The sequence below is a fragment of the Myiozetetes cayanensis genome, unplaced genomic scaffold, assembly GCF_022539395.1.
Source record: "Myiozetetes cayanensis isolate MyiCay16 unplaced genomic scaffold, myiCay2020 scf9, whole genome shotgun sequence".
Lineage (NCBI taxonomy): Eukaryota > Metazoa > Chordata > Aves > Passeriformes > Tyrannidae > Myiozetetes > Myiozetetes cayanensis.
In genome coordinates this window covers 9,362,642-9,383,673 of record NW_026088185.1, presented here as the reverse complement: position 1 = coordinate 9,383,673, position 21,032 = coordinate 9,362,642, and the positions used below count along the sequence as shown (strand labels likewise).

General features: G+C 38.6%; 1 protein-coding gene across 1 annotated transcript in view; it reads left to right on the top strand.

The window, feature by feature from the left end:
* The window catches only part of HECW2 (HECT, C2 and WW domain containing E3 ubiquitin protein ligase 2), a 160,025-nt gene that overhangs the window by 105,269 nt on the left and 33,724 nt on the right, over nucleotides 1-21,032 (top strand). The window contains exons 10-17 of the mRNA XM_050339770.1: nucleotides 545-640; nucleotides 4,180-4,330; nucleotides 4,713-4,816; nucleotides 7,682-7,806; nucleotides 9,188-9,373; nucleotides 13,878-14,012; nucleotides 16,859-16,961; nucleotides 17,956-18,052. Of these exons, the coding sequence (XP_050195727.1) occupies nucleotides 545-640; nucleotides 4,180-4,330; nucleotides 4,713-4,816; nucleotides 7,682-7,806; nucleotides 9,188-9,373; nucleotides 13,878-14,012; nucleotides 16,859-16,961; nucleotides 17,956-18,052 (997 nt within the window). The remainder of the gene's footprint in view (nucleotides 1-544; nucleotides 641-4,179; nucleotides 4,331-4,712; nucleotides 4,817-7,681; nucleotides 7,807-9,187; nucleotides 9,374-13,877; nucleotides 14,013-16,858; nucleotides 16,962-17,955; nucleotides 18,053-21,032) is intronic.

Genomic DNA, 21,032 nt, shown 5'->3' with positions numbered 1-21,032 from the left:
ATATCAAGAGTTTTAGGATCTATTAATTTCTTCTCTTCATAAACAGCTCATTGATTTGGAAATGAAATTTTTGGTATTTACTTCAAATACTGTCAATACTTTACAGCATTTCCTAGATATTAGGGATACTCTTTATCATTTGTCAGATTGCATCACGTTTTGCAAATCACTGTGGCTGCAGTGAGGGAGGTCAATGGACAGTTTCACTTCCCACTCTTAAACATTGTTTCTGAGTGGGCCAGGTGGAGCTTTGTCCTGGGATATGGCTCAGGCACATGCTGCTTCTGTGCCCTGGTTTCTGCTGCTCACACAGCATATCCCATTGATGACATGTTCAGGACCAGAACTGCAGCACATCCCAGAGAAATCACTTGCCTAGAACTGTCAACACAGCTTATTCTGACCCCAGGAATAGATGACTTTTAGATATATCCGAAAATGTCATAGCCCTGCAGAAGCTTTAATGTGTCTTGCTCAGTTTGGAGGCAACTCTAGGGCTTCCCCACATTAACTGAAAAATAATTTGTGGGTGTTCTGATTGCAGGTTCTCCCGCCAATGGCCATCAGCCCTTGAGGTCTCTGCCCTCGGTACGCCAGGATGTAAGCCGCTACCAGAGAGTGGATGAGGCTCTACCACCAAGTGAGGTTCTTCATACTTTAACTGGGGGATAAGCTGCCTGGATCTCATTACTGAGATCTCATTGCATTTCTTTTTTAAATGTGACAACTGAGAATGAACAGCTAAGAAGTTCGAAGTGAGGAGTGATGATGATTAAGTCTAGTGTTGTTATTGTAAAAGGTGTTGTGCTCAGTCTGCAAATTCTCAGGATGTGTTATGATAATTCCACCTGGTGTACACAGACTTGCTTAGTGTCACTTGTGGAGAAGCAGGAAGGCACTGTGCTGCCTTTTTGGTATGCACGAGGGTAGGGAGGTGAAGTGATGCACTTTATGAGGCACTGGAGGTGTCAAGCACCCTGAAATCTCTGAATACTTGTATAGTAATGATTTACAAAGAAATATATAACATCTTTAATTGCTGCAGATTATGTGAAAGGTGTCTATATTTTCCTTGCATTTTTTGAGGCAGTGTGAAGATTTTATATTAAAATAAACCTGGATATTAAGCAACAGTTAGATGAGCCTAAATGACCATATAAGTTGTAATTTCTCTAAGGCATATGAAAAATACATTGCTCTCAATTACTGAACTGATTCACTTGCTTAAACTTTGGGCAGTGGAAATCTATTCAGTATTAGGTATTTAAAGAAAGGTCCCCCCAAAAAGCTACACAGCTGATAGAAAAGCATTGCATCAAAGCAAAAAAAAAGCCAAAGAATGTTAAATTCAGACCCACTGAAATCTGTGGCAAAGCTCTGTTACTTTCAAGGAGTCCTGAATTCACACATTTAGGAACAAATTAATAGATCCCTATTTCCCAGTATGATATGGGACTGTGTTTGCTCTGTAATCAGAACGAGTAATTGGAAGAAGCTTAGTAGCAGAACACAGATATAACTGTGTGTGGAAAACCAGGATGATAATAAGGTTGTAATCCCTGCTGCTTCTGTTATAATCAGTGCTAACAAATGTCCTAACAGACTAACAAATTAGTCCTGTGTGTTAGCAGTTAATTAACTACCACCTCAATATACCTTTTGTAAAAGTGTGTCTGGGAGCTCTACATTTCAGTTGCACTTTTTATCACTTTTCATACTGAGAAAGAGACCATTACAGGAAATAAATAGTGATTGGTGGAATGAGAAATGCGCAGTTCCGTGGTTTATACATAGATGGCCTTTTCGTGTTTCAGAAGTAAACTGTGCACTACAATAACTACTTGGAAAAACTATTGGAATATTAGTGGAAAAGGTTTGGCTGGGATTTTACAATCATACATGGGCATGCATAACCCATTGCCCCTTTACAGACAAAGCCCAGTGCAGTCTCTGTGTAAATCATTTGTTTGCTAATATGAATAAAATCTTAAATACTAATTGTTACCTAGATTCAGTTTCTCTCTCCAAAGCTCTGCTTCCAAATATGTCACAGTTTTAATATTTAAATACTGAAAAAATAGAGAAAACATTGAGAATCCGGTTTTGAGTTATAAACTGTAATTTCTTTGTAATTTGGGTTGCATTCTATTTTTTTCACCAGAATTTGAAAGTAAGAAAGGATAATAGGTGAATTTCTTCCAGTTCAGTGTAGGTTAAGTTAAAGAACAAGAGAGTTAACATATTTATCTTACATTTGTGCCTATAATATGCAATGATATGCTCCGGTTCCTTCATTCCTAGGGAAAAATTAACAAAGCTTGACCATGAAACCTTGAGGAATTATAATTTTGCAGTTCCACAAGCTGTTTGTAACACATTTGACTAATAGTGATTTGACTAACAGAAGATATCCTTGTCCATCACAACCCTAATGCAGATGCTTTACTTTGAAACCATTGCCCAAGTGTTTACACTTGTGTATTTAAAACTGAATGCAGGCAAAAATGTTTTTCTTCCGCAAAACTGTATTACAGAAATGGTGACTGTGTCAGAATTGGACATAAACACCACAAAAATCTCAACTTATTATACAGTGGTTCAGGGTTTGACATTTAAGCAGGATAATGAATTCACAAATTTAAGCTGTTTGAGGGTTTGTTTTGTTTTGTTTTGGTGTGTTTTTTTCCCCAATGGACAATTCTGTTCTTCCTGGAATACTTCAATCTCTTTGTTTTGTTTAGAAACCGTGGTTAAAAATTTTGAGTGTCAGCAGATACTACTTTTTTTTTATTTTTTAATGAGACTTTTGCACAGGCGCTTCATTTCAGTAATTTTTCTCTTTTTAAAAGAATGAAAACATTTTTCAGAAAAGGTTGAAATACTTGTTTGCGTTTTTGAGATATAAATGAAATTATTTTTTAAATAACTTTCAAATGTGTTATATTTTGTATAGCAGATACCTTTATATTGTGGTAGACTTTGCTTCTTCTCTGCTGTCAAGACATTTTTATACCCTCTTTCCTCATGGAGTGACAGTCATTTAGGATTGGTTGCTTGCCAGTGGTTTGTAATATGTTATTGCAGTGACTGATGTTTTCACCTAGACTTGCAATACAGAAAGTCTGATCTAGAAACCTTCTGAGTTCTCAAAGACCCTTTTTCAGCTGATGTGCTAATGGTTTGCATGTTGCTGGTATCCAAGAATCGGGCATGTCTATTTCCATATAGATACTTATTTTTGTATATATATATTTTTTTATTATTATTATTATTATTACATGGCCCCCAGCTATGATCAGTGTCTTGGTTTCCTGCTCATTTGATAAGCAGTTATGAGGCAGACAGTGTTCCTGACCCAAAAAGCCTCTAGACTAAGGCCCAGGTGTAGTGATGCACCTGGTTTCTGCTGTGGCTGGGGAAAGGTCCCAGTGCCTTCCTCTCTGCTCTCCCAGGGCGTCACCGTGGTGCAGACTTCTAACACTGTCTGCAGCTTCTTTTGCAAACCAGTGGACAGCATTACAGTTACACAAGAAGTATGAATTTGCTATGGTGTTTGCATAATTGGCAATTCTGGAACATGCATTTAGTACGTGAAGATGGAGTTTTATAATTGTCTGTCTTTTCTGGCATGTTTAAATTTAAACCTAGGAAGGGGACTGGCATCTGTTTTATTGCTGTTACTGTTACCTGGGGAAAAACAATGGCAGGTGTCAATCTTTGCAAGGGTTTTGGTACTTACCCATAGCCCTTTTGCACTGGAATAACCCTCAGAGATTGGATCTTGAGTTACTTCAGTCCAGGAGAATTACTAAGAATTACTAAGTATCCATATGATTTGTTGGGGGTTTTTTTGGTGTTTGTTTTTAATATGTTGTTTGTTTCTTTGTTCTTGGACAGTTACTGGTTAGTGGGAAGTAAAATAGAGACAGGAAAAAGAATTTTTAGATATGGATTCCACAGAACCTTACCTACAGTGGGGAATTTTATTGGATAAAATAGGGAAAAGCTGTCTCTCTTAAACATTCAGGTTTAACATTAAGGTTCTGTGTTGAAGTCATTCTGTAAAAGAGAAACAGAAACTTGAAGCAATAGATTTGGTTACAAAAGCAACAGAGCTAAAGTAAAGAACTAAATAAACTCCGAGCCCTCCATAGTTTACAGTGTTTTATTGCCACTCAGACTGGGAGGCTCGAATTGACAGCCACGGACGGATTTTTTACGTGGACCACGTGAACAGGACAACAACCTGGCAGCGACCCACAGCCCCCCCAGCCCCACAGATTCTCCAGAGGTCAAATTCCATACAGCAGATGGAACAACTGAATCGCCGGTAAGAATCACCCCTGTGGTTTGTGAATTCCGTGTGCTTGCAGAGCTGCATTCACCATTGCAACACCGAGCACGGAGGGTGCAAGGGCACAGTTGCTACTGCAGCTGGTCTTACGTGTTTATTTTTATGTGGCTGTTGCTTTTAGTTTGCATGTGGGGACTAAATAGGACTTTCGTATTCCACCTGTGATCTTAAGCTGTGTGGCTAAATAAAATACATCTGATAACGGTTTGCAGAAATTCAAAAGGAGAAATTAGAAATTGAGAAATTAGAGGTCTGTATATTGACCTGTGTGGTAGAAAAGATGGGCAGGCTCCCTTGGAGCCAAAATTGGGTCATAGTTACCATATACTATATATAAAGTCCAGTTTTCCAACCCTAGGTACCAGAGCATCCGAAGAACAATGACTAATGAAAGGCCTGAAGAGCATACAAATGCTGTGGATGGAGCTACAGAGGAAGCTGACTTTCACCATTCTAATGCAGGTTAAAAAAAACCTAAATATTTTTCCCCTTTTCTAAAGGAGGGAATACTCATCTCATAGGTGACTTAGTGAAAGTGGTATAAGGCAGAACCTAACTTCTGCCTCTGAAAGTCTAGGTGAAAATGAAGCCATTTGTTTGTTGTCTAGTTTTGAAGGTTATGGCTCAGCCTGTTCAATATGCTGAGGAGATGAATGTGAGATTCAGAGCATCTTTCTGTCAGTACTAGATTGGTTAAAACCCCAGCACTTTTGCAGTGAAAAAGTATAAAATTGTTTGGTCTGGCTTAAAAATATTTTGAATATGATAATGCAGTTCCAAATAGTAGAATAGAGGACTAGAAAGGACTTTAGGCAGTCATTGACTTCATCTCCATGCTGTAGATAGAATAAGCTGTACATACACTATACCTGGCAAATGCTGTCTCATGTGTTCTTGTAATGTGTTCTCTGGCTGATGGACATTCTTTAACTTTTTAGACAGTCTACTCCTATTGTTTCTCTTATAACATATCCTTAAATCCATTATCTCCTAGTCTTTCCTTGTGACTTGTGTTTTTAAGTTTCAAATTATTTTGTTTACCTACTCAGGTTTGTCTTGAGTTGGTCTTCAGCTTCTGAGGAGTATTTCAAAAGATCAAATAAAGCTACGACTCTGCTTACTTGAAGAGACTATGGAAATGTCACGTCTCTTACATAATAATTATGCAGGAATATACGACAAGTGTTTTACTTTTCTTTTTGGTAGTTTGACACTAACTGCTAATGTTCAGTCCTTGTTCTGCCAAAATTGGGTCCAGATTCTTGTGTGCAGAACTTTGGCACAGATGCCTGTTTTTCATCTGGTGTTTGTGCAGTTGATTCTCCCTCCCTCACACAGGTCTTTGTGCTTTCCTAATGTGCTGCTATAGTTTTGAGCTTTGTCCATCCTGCTGTCCAAGTACTGCAGCATCTCCTAATTGGAGCAAGTTCTGGCCACCCTATCCAGTCATTGGTAGAAGTAACGAATAGGACCAGACCCAGATCTTGGTGAAACATCACTTAGTGTACCCTTACAACATTTATGCCTTTCCTTCTGAGAACTCCTTCAGACCTCCAAAAGAGCCACTAATGTCTCAGTGATTGCATTCCCTAGTTTCCTGACTGCTAGAGTGCACTTCACCAGGCCTAAGGGGATTGAAAACCTTCAATTTGCACCACCCTCTTTAACCTGCTTTTTATCTATTCTAGCCTGAAAAGAAAGCTCTTGATATTCTCTTGTAATACTCTCTCCTAAATTAATCTGATATGCAAGCAGTGTCACACTTTCTTGAATTTCAAGTCATTGTTGAACTTGAGATTTAGCCAAGTGCTCCCTTTTATTACTTGTATTCTTTCCTGCTGTTGCAGGTTTTTCCTCTTCTGTCTTTGTGCACGTGCAGCCAGATGGTTTGTTGTGCTGTAAACAATTCAGTTTACAGCAAATTCAGGCGAAACCAGCAAGTTCAGCTGAATAAGCTTTTCATAAACTGAATTCACAACCCCCTAAACTGCAGTAATGGGTCACCTGGTCATTCTGGTTTCCAGATTACCCAGACTATGACAGAGGGCCTATCTGCAGTGTGTCACAGCATCTTCTAAGTTGTGAGAGTTGACTGGTGTACAGCCAAGTTTTGTACCAGTACAGAGTTGACATGTAACCACAGTGCAGGCATGGAAGACACTCCAAACCCAAGCATTCAGGCAGAGCTTCAGGAACCTTTGTGCTATTCTGCCTTTGCCATTGACATGCCTCATGTGGGAGAGCTTGAGGTCTATTGTTGAAGAAGTGTCTCTAAAAATCTTCTTTCTTGTTTGTTTTACCTATTACCCATCCACTTTCTTGCGTCATCTAATGCTTAGAATTAACATCTTTATTTTCCCTATTCCTTTTATTCCACGTTTACTCATCCATATTTACAATTTTACTGTCATGTTATTTTCCTCTTCTTTTGTAATTCTTACTTTTCCCTCAGTTTAGTCCTATTCACTGCTTACTCTGCTTGTGGGTTATGATCTTTTCCATTTATGACAGCTGTATTCTACATGATTAGTGTTCATTTGATGGAAAAGTGTGCGAATACTGCAATGTGTAAAAGAAACTCTGAAATGTAGATGGCAGCACACATTTTAGTGTAAAATCACTGCAGACCCAGTCTGAACCTAAAAATGCCTATCAAAATATGCATCCAAGTATCCTGTTGATTTTCAAAGGTAATTGGGGGAAGAGTTTTGACGTAGCAAACACCACTAATAATATATTTTCAGTTCCTGCTACTGTAGAAAAATCAGTGCACTTCTGCAGTTGCTAGGAGAAGACACAAATGTTTACTGGAAGTTGAAACTTGAAAGGTACTTCCTTGGCAACCTGCTTCTTCCTTGCATAAGCTGCTTAAATACTGTATCAGGATTGTTTTAATGGCAGTGATTTATTGTTTGTTTTTAAAGAAGGAATGAAACATTTTTAAACTGTGCAATGACTTTTATATCCATTAGTTAGCATTTAAAAGATAACTTACCTGCATACAGCCACAGTATAGCAATGTGGGCATGGCACAGGAACCTTCTTGCATCTTATACACAGGTACAATACTTGGATGTGATTTTTAAAAAAACCACTATTTTTGTTCACCAAAAGCAACAAGTAAAAGTTGCTAAACTAAATCTGTAATATTGGCAGGAACTTCAGTGCTATGTTAGAAGAAAGGTACGCTTATGTGGAGAATACTCAGTCGATCTGAAATAGTTGTATACTTAGTGCTTTTTTTGCCTGATTCAAATCAATATAGTTGTTTGCAGTGATGCTCTGGTAATAATTACTGGATGTCTTTGTCATTTACTTTGCTGTTAGATTTTCGAAGAGAGAATGTGCTGCCTCACTCTACCTCCAGATCCAGACTTACTTTATTGCTCCAGTCTCCCCCTGTGAAATTCCTTATCAGCCCAGAGTTCTTTACAGTACTGCATTCTAACCCTGTGAGTATGGTGGCTACAACTGAAAAGCTTTCATAAATACATGCTTATAAATACAGTTGTTTTGTGTATAAAGATATTGCTCAGTGTTTGATGATAAATATTGGTAGTACATGGGGAGGCTGAATAAATTCACTTATCATTGTTCCTTGCAATTGTAGGGCTATCAGAGCCATCCTAGCTCTGCATTATAACACTTTTTATTTTTCACTCAGTTCTTCTCATGATCTTTCAGATCTTTCTCATGATGCAAAATTAATTTGTTTACTGAAGCAACAGCTTCTTACAGTGCTTTGCAGAGGGTGAGACACAATTCTGAGAATGAATTTGCTGCTTATGGGATGATATGTTTTCCCCAGATTGCTTGGTTTATATCAAAATATATTAGAGGTCACACTGAACTAAAAAACATCCAAATATATATTTTCCTTTCCCTTTTTTACCTGTTCTTCATTGCTTCTTTTTATATACATTTTCCCCCCAATGTTTCTTTGTACAACAGGATTTAGAGTGTAAACAGAAGTAATGGAATTAATAACTCCTTATCTGCAAGCACACCTGTCAATAATTCAGTGTTTTTTAAATTACTGGTCGGTTTTAGTTTGGTTTTGATCTATATGTATGCTTGTCTGTGTATGAACAATTCTGCTTAGCTTGCATAGCTTTGTCTTGAATATGTGAAGTAGAACAGAAGTAGAGGAGACCTCTGGCCAGGGAACAGAGGTGTAGGGGTGCAGTGTGATTTAGCAGGGCCTGTGTCTCAGCTTCTGTCCACTGCTTATCCCAATAGAAAGGCTTGGTTTTTGGAGAGAAGGCATTAACTGTTTATTTTACCCCTTTTGTTTAAAGTTTTCCCTATTCCTTAGTGCTCTCCTTTTACTCTCCTATTTTAATTTTATTCCATATATTATACATGGAGTTGCAGTGATAGAAGTATTAGTGTGAAAAATCAACAGGGAGAGACAATATTTATGTAGATTTGTGATAAGTTTCACAAGGTTATATATCTCTGTCCTACTGAAAACCTTACAAGCTTTATTGCTGTATTCTATGACTATATTTGATTCATTATTCCAGAAACTGGAAAATATTTATGGGTAAATAATTGCTTTTAAAGCAGTTTTAATATTACAGGATTCTTCAGAGCTCCAGGGACAAGTGTGGCAAATGCAATCTCTAATGTATTTCACACTTCACTGAAGTGAGTCAGTTTTGTAATTTTGTGTATCTCAACTGAAATAAGAAACTTTAGACACTTATCCCAAAACCTCAGAAAGAGAACCACTGCTTTTCAATACCTTTGTGGCTTAGATGGAGATAATTCGTTAAGGTTTCATAGATGATTAGGTAGTTAATTTACTGTGAAGGCTTTTTTTTTTTGCAGAGTGCCTACCGCATGTTTACAAACAACACGTGTCTGAAGCACATGATCACCAAAGTCCGGCGGGACACCCACCATTTCGAGCGCTACCAGCACAATCGTGACTTGGTGGGCTTCCTCAACATGTTTGCCAACAAACAGCTGGAGCTGCCCAGAGGTTGGGAAATGAAACATGACCACCAGGGCAAGGTAACTTGGGTGATGCGAAGTGGGCCTTGTGTTCATCAGTTTCTGAATGGGTGGTCTGGGATAGCTCTGGGGCTGATCACTGCATTGGTTAACTGGGAAGGCATGGTATGTAGGCGGTTTTGTTAGTAGGGGTTAGGGATATTAAATAGTTGCAGGTCTCACTGCCTTTTTTTTTTTTTTTAAAACAGATGTCAATTCTCAATTTCTTAAAAAATATTTTGAAATCAAAGAATGGCCACTTTTGTAGTAGGATGTAATTTTAATGTAATTTTATGCTAGTGCATCTTTAGTATGTGGAATATTATATTTTTTTAGGAGGGTTAAAAACAGACTGTGATTAGCATGTGAGCAAGTGATAAGGCCTTATCAGTTCATGTGAGAAGTCCCAGTTAGGACCATTGGCATATAAAGCTTCTTGGTTCTTATGTTTATCACTCTCAGTACTGTTAGCTGTGAGGGTCCATATAATGAATGATCTTGATGCTTGGAAAGATTACAGACAAATTCTAGACTGAAGGGTAGAAGAAGTGCTTGAGGGTTGTTTTCTTTTTATTGTTGGTTGTTTTGGGTTTTTTTTAACTTTGGCTAGCATTTTGGTTTTTTTCATTAGACACACAATTGCAAATGAGGAATTACACTTAAGTTGTTCTTTGCCTCACTGTTTTCTGGATGAAGTCATTCTTGTGCTGTTCACTTCTTCAGAGGCCAGTTTTCTCCTGAAGAATATAGCAATTTTCAATTTTCTTTAGTAGGTGCTCCATGGAGAGAATCAGAGCTTTGAATTTCCGGTATGGGATTTGGTAACAACAATGCTACCACAACATTCATCAACAAAAGGAAGCACTGAATAAATTCCCACTGGGATTTCTTCACTTTGAATTAGGCTCAGCATTGCTCATTTTCATTATGTAGAGTTGCCTTTGCCACGAGTACCACTTGTGGCCAGTAGAAAAGCCTGTTCAGCCCTCAAGAGAGATAATGGCCAATACATGGTGAGACCAGTGCTTGGTGAGACCAGACTGAAACCAGACCTGCCTTTACTAAAGCATTAACCTAAATAGAAGCAAGTAGAAATTAGCCATACCACAATATATAGTTATATTTCCTTTCTCTGACTACTCTTTCCTGCTGAGATGAGGTTTTCCTTTATTTTTTTCAAGTATATCATAGTAAGAGGGTTGGTGCTTTGCTCACAAGGCACAGTGATGGCTCTGGCTGTTGTGCAGTGTTGAGTAGTAGAGTTTTCACTCCTGATGTCAAGGTGGTGCTGGTCACTTGTCCCCTTTGCAGGCTGCCTTCCAAGGTCAGCTGGGGACTGCCCACTTCTGAACTCCCTTCAGAGCTGCACAGCAAAGCCCAGTTGCCTGCTCCTCTTTGACTCCTCTACAGGAGATAGCATCCTTTGAGACGCAGTCCTCCCTAAAATTAGGTCTGGTGTGACTAGCATGTAGTGTCTGATGGGCATTACAGATGAACCTTCATCAGTCACTGACCACAGGGAGGCAAAAGGCCATTGGAAAAGGTGGCAGGAGGAGGCTTTGTACAGGCTAAATAGGTGCCTGAGCTGAACTCAGCCTGATAACTTCGAAATTCTGCCTTGCTGCATCCATGTGTACACACAGGCATTGCACAAATATCCCAGTGCATTTCTGGAATATGTGTAAGCACATATCCGTATTTTAAATCCAGATGCAAGTGTATGTACTTTTTAATTAGATCTCTGCAAGATGTGCAAATACATCAGAAGTTATCGGAGGGTGTTTTTGTTTTTTTCTTTCTACAGTTAAAGAATCCATAGTATTTGATTACTGATGTCTTCAACAGGAAAAAAAGCTTTTTCAGCAAGCTTCATAGACTTTATTGGGAAGGATAACTAGGGCAGCTATCCATGTTTAATGGGCTAAATATAGTTTTGGCACTACATATCTTGTGTCAGTCTCTTCAAGCATTGTAGATTTATGGATTATAGCTAGGCAGGAGTTATGAGAGGAATTTTTTTGAAAGGAGACTGTGAACCACACTGTATTTTGAGCTGTGTGCCATTGTCCAGATTAACCTGAAGCCTTGAAGCTCCAATGGTTATCTTCACTGAAGCTTCAAAGTGGTAATTTATGCTTTATTTTAAAGTAGGCTACTACAAGCTGGCCTGCAACCATTCATATTTAATAAGACATGATAGTCTTTAACTTCATGTTCAACTGAGTTGTTTATTTAAATATAATGCTAAGGAACACTGCATGCAATATTAGAGTGCTGCATTACCTCAAAGAACTGTGTAGTGCAACTCTAGGTGGTACCTCCTCCTATATCAAATCAGTATTGTTATTATAAGTGATTTTTCAGTGTGATGTTGACTTAATGAAATCAACCTTTGTTCTGATGAAAGTGCTTCACTTATAAATGTACACAGACAGACTAGGTAAAATAGTTGCTAGAAGGATATTTAAAAAAAAAACCAAAACCCTATGCTAGGGCTTGCTAAGGAAGGTAAATAAACCTATCGATCAGGAGAAAAATTTCAGAAAGACCAGATATGTTCCAGCAGTCTCAGTCATTTTCCAGGCCCCAAACATAAATTTCTTGATGGATTTCATTCTGCTTTCACACTGCTTTCACATTCTCTAATCTGTGCACTGTTGGCACATTGCAGGTGCCATCACTGTTTGTCGAGGTAAAAAAGTCCTGCCTCAGGCTCAAATGTTGCAATTAAAATTCCATTTATTGAAGCTATGTTTATAGTGTTTGAACTGCAAAACTGTTGGTTTCACTTGTATATCTGTGACTATGTCAGATGGTCAGAATGGAGTTCTTCCTTACTGCTTAAGTGGTGTGATTACATATTACATTACATATTACAGGATTGCTGTTAGGGCTGTAGGAGGCTTGCTGCTCTCTTCTGGAGTATTTTTAGGGTTTTGAAACTGTCGTGTCCCTCCATATGCTTCTCCTTCCTTGGGAAATGGAAGTATGAACATTTTCCCTCACCACAGTCCATAATGGCATTCAGTTGCTGTATAGCATGACACACTGGTTTGTGTATCTACCTTCACAGAAGTTAGAATTGCATTTGCTCTGGTCTGGCTATACCAAGCAGTCTGAAGCAATGATTTCATGAATACCAGAAGCTGGTGTCGCTGCCAGGAGAGCTGGTTCTGCTCTGCTCTCGCCCCTGGTGAGCTGACCGAGGTTAGAGGAGCCAGCAGGGAGAGGGACAACAGGAGAGTAACTTTAGCCTGACCAGCTCCCCAGCTGGGTTCACTGCATGGCCACGCAAACACTTGTGCCAGCACAAGGCAGGAAGGGCACACAAGGGATGAAACAAGTGGTCAGGAGGGGGAAAGATGAGAATCTTCGTTTTTGCTGACAGCGCAGGACTAAATTGCCTGTGAAACTGTGGTTGAGGTACCTCACTAGTAGCCAAACACAGAAATGGCTCCACAGTCCCTGACCACCTCTCTGCTGGTCCAGATTCTTTAATTCCTCAAACCAGATGTCACTTTCCTGTAATTGTCCTGCTCAAAACCAAGATCTTTTTTTTGCCACTTCCACATGTTTCCCACATTGCAACTGAAAACATGAAGGGTGTTGAAATAGAACAGTGCTGGTTTCCAAGTGCAACACTAACGCTGCAAAAAAGTTTAAATTTCAGGGCTTAAAACCCTTTTTTTGGTTCAAATCTGACAGAATTGTAGGAGGTTTTCATTTTACAGGATACATGTTTCCATGATCTTGTTTTCAGCAAGCAGTTGACTGGCCAATATGTGGTAGTTCTCATCAATTGCCTCATGTAAATATTTTTGTTGCCATCATCCTTGTGTCCTTGATTGAACTTTGTTTTTAGTTTTGAGGGGTCTTTTTTTTTTTGGGGGTGGTGCTTTAGGGATTTTGGGGGGTTTATTGTGGTTGTTCTTGGTTTCTTTTGTTTGTTTTTGTTGTTTGTTTTGTTTTTGTTTTTGTTTTTTAGAAAAGGTTAATGAACTTAGAATAGTTATATCAGGAAGATGGCAAAAATGCTTGTTGGCCTGTAATCACAGTTCATTACAGGATGCAATCATACACTTGACATATATATACACCCAATTGTGTTGGTAATTATATGGTAACTACGTCACAAAAGGGAATGGGTTTGCTGCTTAATAACATCTTTTTAGATGCTTATAATGGAAATTAAATGGAGAATACACCAGGATTACTTTTATTAAATGTTCAAGTCTTCTCTTCTTGACACTCATAATAAAGCTTCCTACTTCTGATGCTTGTCAGATGAGAACTTCAGAGGACTTTATAGACATGAATGAAGTAAGGCATTAAACAATTCATCCCTTCAGGTGAGATGGAAAACTGTTATCCTCCTTCTGCTGAAGGGAAATGAGAACCCCAGTAACATGAGGAAGATGTTCCACATGAGTGAATGAAACGTAGATCCTGCACAGGCATCAACTTCAAACATAATTTAAAAAAAAAAGTATTGGCTATAAATTCTTTCTTCTTTCACCTTCTCCAGGCTTTCTTTGTTGACCACAATTCCCGCACCACGACGTTCATCGACCCCCGGCTCCCCTTGCAGAGTAGCAGGCCCACTAGTGCGTTAGTCCATCGGCAGCACTTAACCAGACAGCGCAGCCACAGTGCTGGTGAGGTGAGTTGCATCCCTGTGCCTTCTCTTTGGGAACCACCAGGTTTTTAGGATCTTCTTCTTTCACAATGTCCCATGCACAATTCCAAAACATCTTGTGAGGAACCTGATTCTTCTGTAAGTGTACAGTAGCCATTCATAAAGATTTGTTATTTTATCTACTAGCCACTGTTGCTTTTAAAATGTATGTATTCAGAGGAAAGATATCAAACACGAGCTTCTCCGACTTTTGATTCGCAGTAACCCCGTTTAACCACAGGAGAGCATCTGATTACAGATTACCAGTACCTATAGCCTGTCTTTCACTGACAAAATGTGTATTGTTGTCTCAGGTGGTGTCTGCCAATTATACTGACGTATAACTCTGCATATAAGAGGGCAGAAAAGATGCCTGTGTGACTATACCTCTAGTTAGTGCAACTTTCCAAATAAGTGTAAAAAAATCTTACCACATAACAGGCTTATCAGTCTGTTACATGCATTTGCATATGTATTTCGTCTCTACTTTCTGATGAGAAATAAATGGAAACCACTATTTTGTTGATATGTCACTGTGGACCATTTTCAACAGCAGTTTCCATGGTTTTTACTTGTGACCTTGAATATGTACAATGACTTGGACTTCGGTTGTACTTTATTTAACCTCCATACTGTCGGCTGTAAGTTGTCTTTTCAAGGGAGGGCTATTCCATGCCAGGAGTTAAAGATAATAAAATTCAGAATAGCAAGAGAAGTGCTCTGATTTATCCTTTTTATAGCTCAGTCTTGTGGCAGATGAAGTTCTGCCAGATGTTGTTTCAGAGCAGACATGAATCTTCTTGACCACTTTTCTAACAAGGCTTCCACTGAGCTGCAGCGAGTGCCATACCACCAGCTGTAGATCTTGTCATATCCTGTGTGAACAGGGTTTAGTCACCCCTCCACCCCAATGTCAGGTATATTTTAAAAAAGGTACTAAATAGCTTTTTCCATCAATTTGGTGATGTCATATAGAAGGCAAGGAAGCTAAAAGTGTCTTCATATAGCTATTTAGATCTTCAGTAGGGTAAAGCAAGTATTTCTGTTGTGATTGATTTGTAACAGAGCAGAAATATTTTTTTTCTTAACTTTACTCAATATGTACTGAAATTATCTTCTTTAAGCAGCATTCAGTAGCTCTGCACTTAAAACAGATCTTTGTGCCAACCGTGCTGCTGACGTTGTCAATGCTGCAAAATAAGTGTAGTTTATCCTACGGGAAATCATGATATATATTGCATATACATAGTGCTGATTACCTGTCAAAATTTCCCACTCCATCTAGATACGTCAAATACCTTAAACCATGTTTCTACCTGCAATTATAGAAGTGTTTCCTTGACATTGTTACAAGTGTAACTTGAATTGAGGTATAATTCCAGATAGGAATGTCAAACATAGCAATTCAATATAAATTCTCATTCTGGGATTAATGATGCAATGATTTCTTTTTGTATGCATATGTATGAATCTGAACAGCAGTTTTTCCTCAATGCTTATGACTTAAGTATTGCATATTTGCATATTTTTCCTATTTTTAAACTATTGCAGAAAGGAGCTGTACATTATTGCAGAAGATGAATGCTTAATGAAAGAAAAATTATCAAAATGCTTTCTTTGGATTTGTCTTGTCGTGAACTTTGATGTTTTGAAGCCACTGACCCAGTTTTTACAGGGAGATGCTCTAAAGCAAACATGAACCAGTGTAAGGAATGCCTTTTTAGCTAAAGCTCAACTGCAGTGTGAAGCCAGAGCTAATGATAATGGCATTCCTTTTCCAGCACATTGCCTAACAGGAAATAATTTTTCATTTTTCTGAAAGAGTATTATCAGAGAGCACAAAGGTCTTGGGAGATATCTCAGGACATTTGCTTCTTTGTGATTTAAGAGACTAGATTTAAAAGCAGCGTTTATAATTATTTGATCTTTTGTAGTCAGATGTTTCAGAGATCTTTGAAACTTGGAAGTGTAGTTCAAATGCTAACCATTACATGTAGGCAGATAAACTGGGGAGTAAACATGAAAGTCCAGCAGGATGAAAGAGAGTTTGACCAAATGTTTTATACAGATAAACTACCAAATCCTGACACTGGAGAAATAACTGAAACCTCATCATGAAGTAAACTGCAGCACTTGCCCTGACATCACAAATGCTACTACCAACAATTTTATTTTTTGGCTCTACCCTAAAAAATGTTCATATACAACATTTTTCAGTCCCAGGATGTGAATACAAAAAATGAGAACAGTTTTACTGAATGATTCTAGGAACCATGTTTTTACCAGTTTGGGACTTGTTTGCCTTGCCTGAATGTGGATTCACTTCTTCATCCTCCTGCTTCAACCACAAACTTGTTTTCACTTCAAATTTAGGGAAACTCCATTCATGCACCGAGGTAACAGAGATGCTAATGGAGGAGTAGAATTTGAGGTAATAGAGGTGCTAATGAAGAAACAGAATTTGATTTCCAGAGCATTTTATATGGATAAAGTTTTCCATGAATTACAAAAGACCCTCTGAAGGAATCCCAGTTTTAGTTTTTTGTTTGTTTGTTTGTTTGTTTTTGGTTTTGTTTTTGTTTTTCAGAATGGGACTATTTTAAAATAGCAACAAACTTTGCCTTGGTTTTGATTCTTCCTGCTAATGGGCCCAGTATACTAAATAATGTTTTACTGATGACTTTCATACAGCACAGCTGCTCCTGCTGCAGTAGTTATGGAGGACAGCGATCAAACAAAGCCTTTACGTGCATGCTTGGGTTTAAGCCATATCAGTTCTCACTTTTCTGCTGGCACAGAGGCACTCACTGTGGTTACTTGCACAATTGCAGGTTGGAGAGGACTCCCGTCATTCGGGACCACCAGTTTTGCCAAGACCATCGAGCACGTTCAATACAGTCAGCAGAGCTCAGTACCAGGATGTGGTTCCAGTGGGTACGTCACCATACAGCCTCTTCTCAGAAGCTCTCTGTGGCTGAGGGTGGCACATCAGTGTGCACTGCTGGGTTTTTAGTTTGTTATGATTCTTCTGTCTGTCAGCATTTCCCCCTTGTTCAGTTGCAGCCTTCGGGACTGAAAGTGTGCAGAACCAAATAATCGATGTATTCTACCTTCCCAGCTTACTTACTCTGTGTGCTGACAGGATGAGTTGAAACCAGTGAGTCAAACTGGGTCTTAACTGGACTCTATGGATTCCAAATGCCGTTTTTTTTTCCCCCCCAACTTCTGAGCATCTATTTTGGCAGAGTTCTAGAAAGTGTTAATCAGCTTGGAATTAGTCATTAGCTTAACTTCTGTTCTCAGTTACATACACACAAAGTTACTGACTTCTGTGCCACCACATACAGAATTTAGCTTATTAAATCTAACAGCTGTCACATTGTGCTAAATCAAGATAAATTAATCCGATTGACTGTAACTGGCTCTTTGGACTGTGGCATGTTTACTTGAAAATCTCTGCCCATTTAAATCCTTCTCCTTGCCATGGACATGGTGTGCATGCCTTGCAGGCTCAGCCGTTACTGAGGATTTGATATGGGTGTTTCTGATGACTGTTTAATGTCTGAGAATAGATTTCAGTGCAGGGAAAATCAAGGTCCCTGCAATTTTATTCTGGCAATATATATTCTGGTTTGACCTTAGCTAAGAGTGTGAGTGATAAAATATAATAGAAATTGCTAACAGAGTCCTAGCTGTTAATAGTGGAAGGGATATGTCCCAATAAGGTTTGGTTCATAATCAAGAAGTGTGTTCCTTAAATGACAGTAGAATTGGTAGCCTTACATAAAAAAGCATTAACACAATACTGATAAACTTAAAACTGCAAAGGTGAAGTCTACTGTGATTATTGTTCAAAACTCAGAAGGAATGACATCCTTTATTTTGGTATCTCCTTGCTCCAGCATGATATTGTTGTTGATGTTTTCAGCTTACAATGACAAGATTGTTGCGTTTCTGCGGCAGCCCAATATCTTTGAAATTCTACAAGAGCGTCAACCAGATCTTACCAGGAATCATTCACTCAGGTAAGAAAATTAGTGAAGCTAGCTATTCCCATTTCAATACAAAATACTAATTACAATTAGTCACTTTCACTGAGATTATCAGTGGAACATAACAGATTGTAGACTTCTGACATACTTGGACATATCATAAAAAGTTGTAGGAAGTAGTTATTTACTATATTTCTGTGTAATACTGTGTAATAAGGTTTAGGAGAACAGAGGTAGTGTGTTATTATCAAATAAAGGTACCTACAAGAAAATGTTTGGAACAACTGGCATAAGAGATTTACTGATGTCTTCAAAATGTGCCAAGACAGCTGGATGGCATGGCAAATGTGCCTGTTCATTTGGGAATGTGTACAGCTGGGAGCATGAGGCAGAATGCCATTTGGTTTTGTCCTTACCTTCTCAAAGCACACTTACAGAAAGATTGTCCTGACCTAATGATGCTGGATGTAATCTCACATCAATCAGAATTTTTGATGTCTGTCCAAAATTTACAAAATGGGCATCTACAGATTTTTGCGTAGTCCAAGAAGATCTGATAAAGGCTGATTGATTGTTGTATGATTGTTATAACTCCATTGGTTGTCTAGAGTTGGAAATGGAATCACTGACAACTTGGATATTAGTGACCAGGGCTGAAATGAATGTGCCTATTCTTCCTTGGACCCTAAATTTAAAAAATGCTAGTTTGTTGGTGACAATCTGTCCTGTGCAGAGAGCTGCCACTGCAGTGCTCTGTGTTCCAGCTGCCTGGCATGGCAGCCAGCGCTGATTTTCATTTTTTTACCCTTTTCACCGTTACTTATTGGTCCTTTTTTCTCAATGTCCTGCAAGGTCCCAAAATTCAACAAGCAGTTTCCTAAAGTGTTGTGTAACAAGTTTTGTGATGCAGCTTCTATGTTAATTTGTTTTACCCTGTAAAGAAATCCTGGCTGACAAACCTGAAATGACATACTAGCAGAATACATGTTCTCTAGAAAACACAGAGAAAAGGAAAAGAAAAATCTACAGCTCTCAGATTTTCAAAAAAATTCCTGTGTTGTACCCATATCACTACAGGCAAGTTTGTCTCACCAAGCTTGGTTTGAAATGTTGGCAAACTCATCTGTTGGGAAATAATATACAAACAATTTTGGATTATTAGTAGTTTTATCATTTTGTTTTCCTTTCCCCAGGGTGCTTGATTTCCCATACTTGGATAGCAAGCTGAGTAATTTTCTTCATGTGTGTTTTATTTTAATAAATTAGAATTCTGATTGTGTACAAGACTTGTTGGTTCTATCAAATTCTGCTTTTAGTAGAACCCTGCTGATTACAGGTTCATAATTTCTCACAAGCTGGGCCCTTCTCATGGGAAGATGGGTTTCAGGTTGCAAATGGAAGATCAGAAGATAGAAGATACTCTTTTCTGTGTTTCCACATTTACTTGAGACTATATATCCTTACTATGTAAGGAGACTGAAGGTATATGTCTTAAGTGACTTACTTCAGCAGAATGATTGAGGATTTTAATGAACATAGTTTTATTTTACATTAAGTGGGATTGGTCAGAGAAGCCAGTCTTTTAAGTTGACTGGTTCCATTCTAGTCTTAGTCTTTGAAATGAATGTATTTCCTTAAGGTACAGTATCTTCTATTATACATCTCCTATATTTTTCTACAGCTGATGTTTCAGTAACATTTCTTACCCTTTATAAAGATCTTAGTTAGTCTTTTAAGACCCCGATTTAGCAAGTTATTGGAATCCATGTCTGTTTGACACACTGAGACTAAACAACTACGTGAATGTTGCTGTAACATTTGATGAATTGAGACCTAAGTGAAATCCCACACTATGAATTCTGTGTAATTTTTTTTTTTTTTTTAGTATAGTGAGTAGTACAACTGTCAGTAATCTCTTCCTTTGAGAACCTCAGCACAATTGAAGTGGAATGATAATTATATAAAATATTATTATTAATGGTATTGTAATTATTACATAGGTGAGGAGAGAAATCAGTATTTAGCCAGTGGAAAAGGAGAGAGATATTTTGAAAAGATCTCTGATGTTTTCTGTCTAAAATAATTTCTCATTCCTAAAAAGAATAAAGAGAGAAGAAGTTGAGGGTCTATTAAAATATACAATGAAAGTATATTGCATGTAGAAAATTGTTGTTCAGAGGTTTTATGGTGGAGTGAGAACATTAGACTTATTGTACTGTCATTAGGCATGTAGCCAGTATCAAATCTTCTTTCAAGCCACTGCAGGTAAAACTGAGAGGCTGTTAAATAATGTAAAAGGCTTCAGGCAAAGGCACCTGTTATACACTAATTTATGTCTTAAAAGAAGGGAAAAGGCATATATTAAAAAAAAAACCATTGGTGAATCACAGCTCTCACTGGTAACCCCAGGAAGTCATGGGTTGCATTCATTTAATCCAGAAAACGTCCTTCTGGTTCCAGGTGTGGCTGCCAACTAAATGCTAAGATATATTTTTTTAATCCCCTGTTTATTTCCTCAGACCTTGGCATTTGGGCACTGACATAGATTGGAGGAGGTTCTGGAAGTGTCCCGACACCCCTGCCCTGGGCACCTGGTGGCCGTGCTCGCGGGTGGGCAGCGCGTGTTGGCTTTGGCTCAGCGCTGTGCTCGTGGGGCTGTGGGGATTCCAGGCTGAACTTGAGTATTGACTGGCTGCAGCCACAGTGCTGGCTAAGCAGGTGCTTGGCTTTCAGTACCTCTTTTCACACAGAAACAGGGAATTACATGGTCCTCCTGCAGACACAACTGCCACCCTGGCAAGCAGGGACCAGGGAATCTGGGCTCAGTCTGGCTGTGTCCCTTTTTCACCCTTGAATATACTGTAAATGTAGTGCAAGTTACCAGGGAGTGTGTGTTTGAGAACGTTTTTATGCACCATGAGTTTAGAGAGAGATGGCAAGGAATTCAGTTTGATTCTTTTGTTGAAAGTGCTGTGCATGAAATGGCATGTTCCAGAAATTCACATTGCAGCTT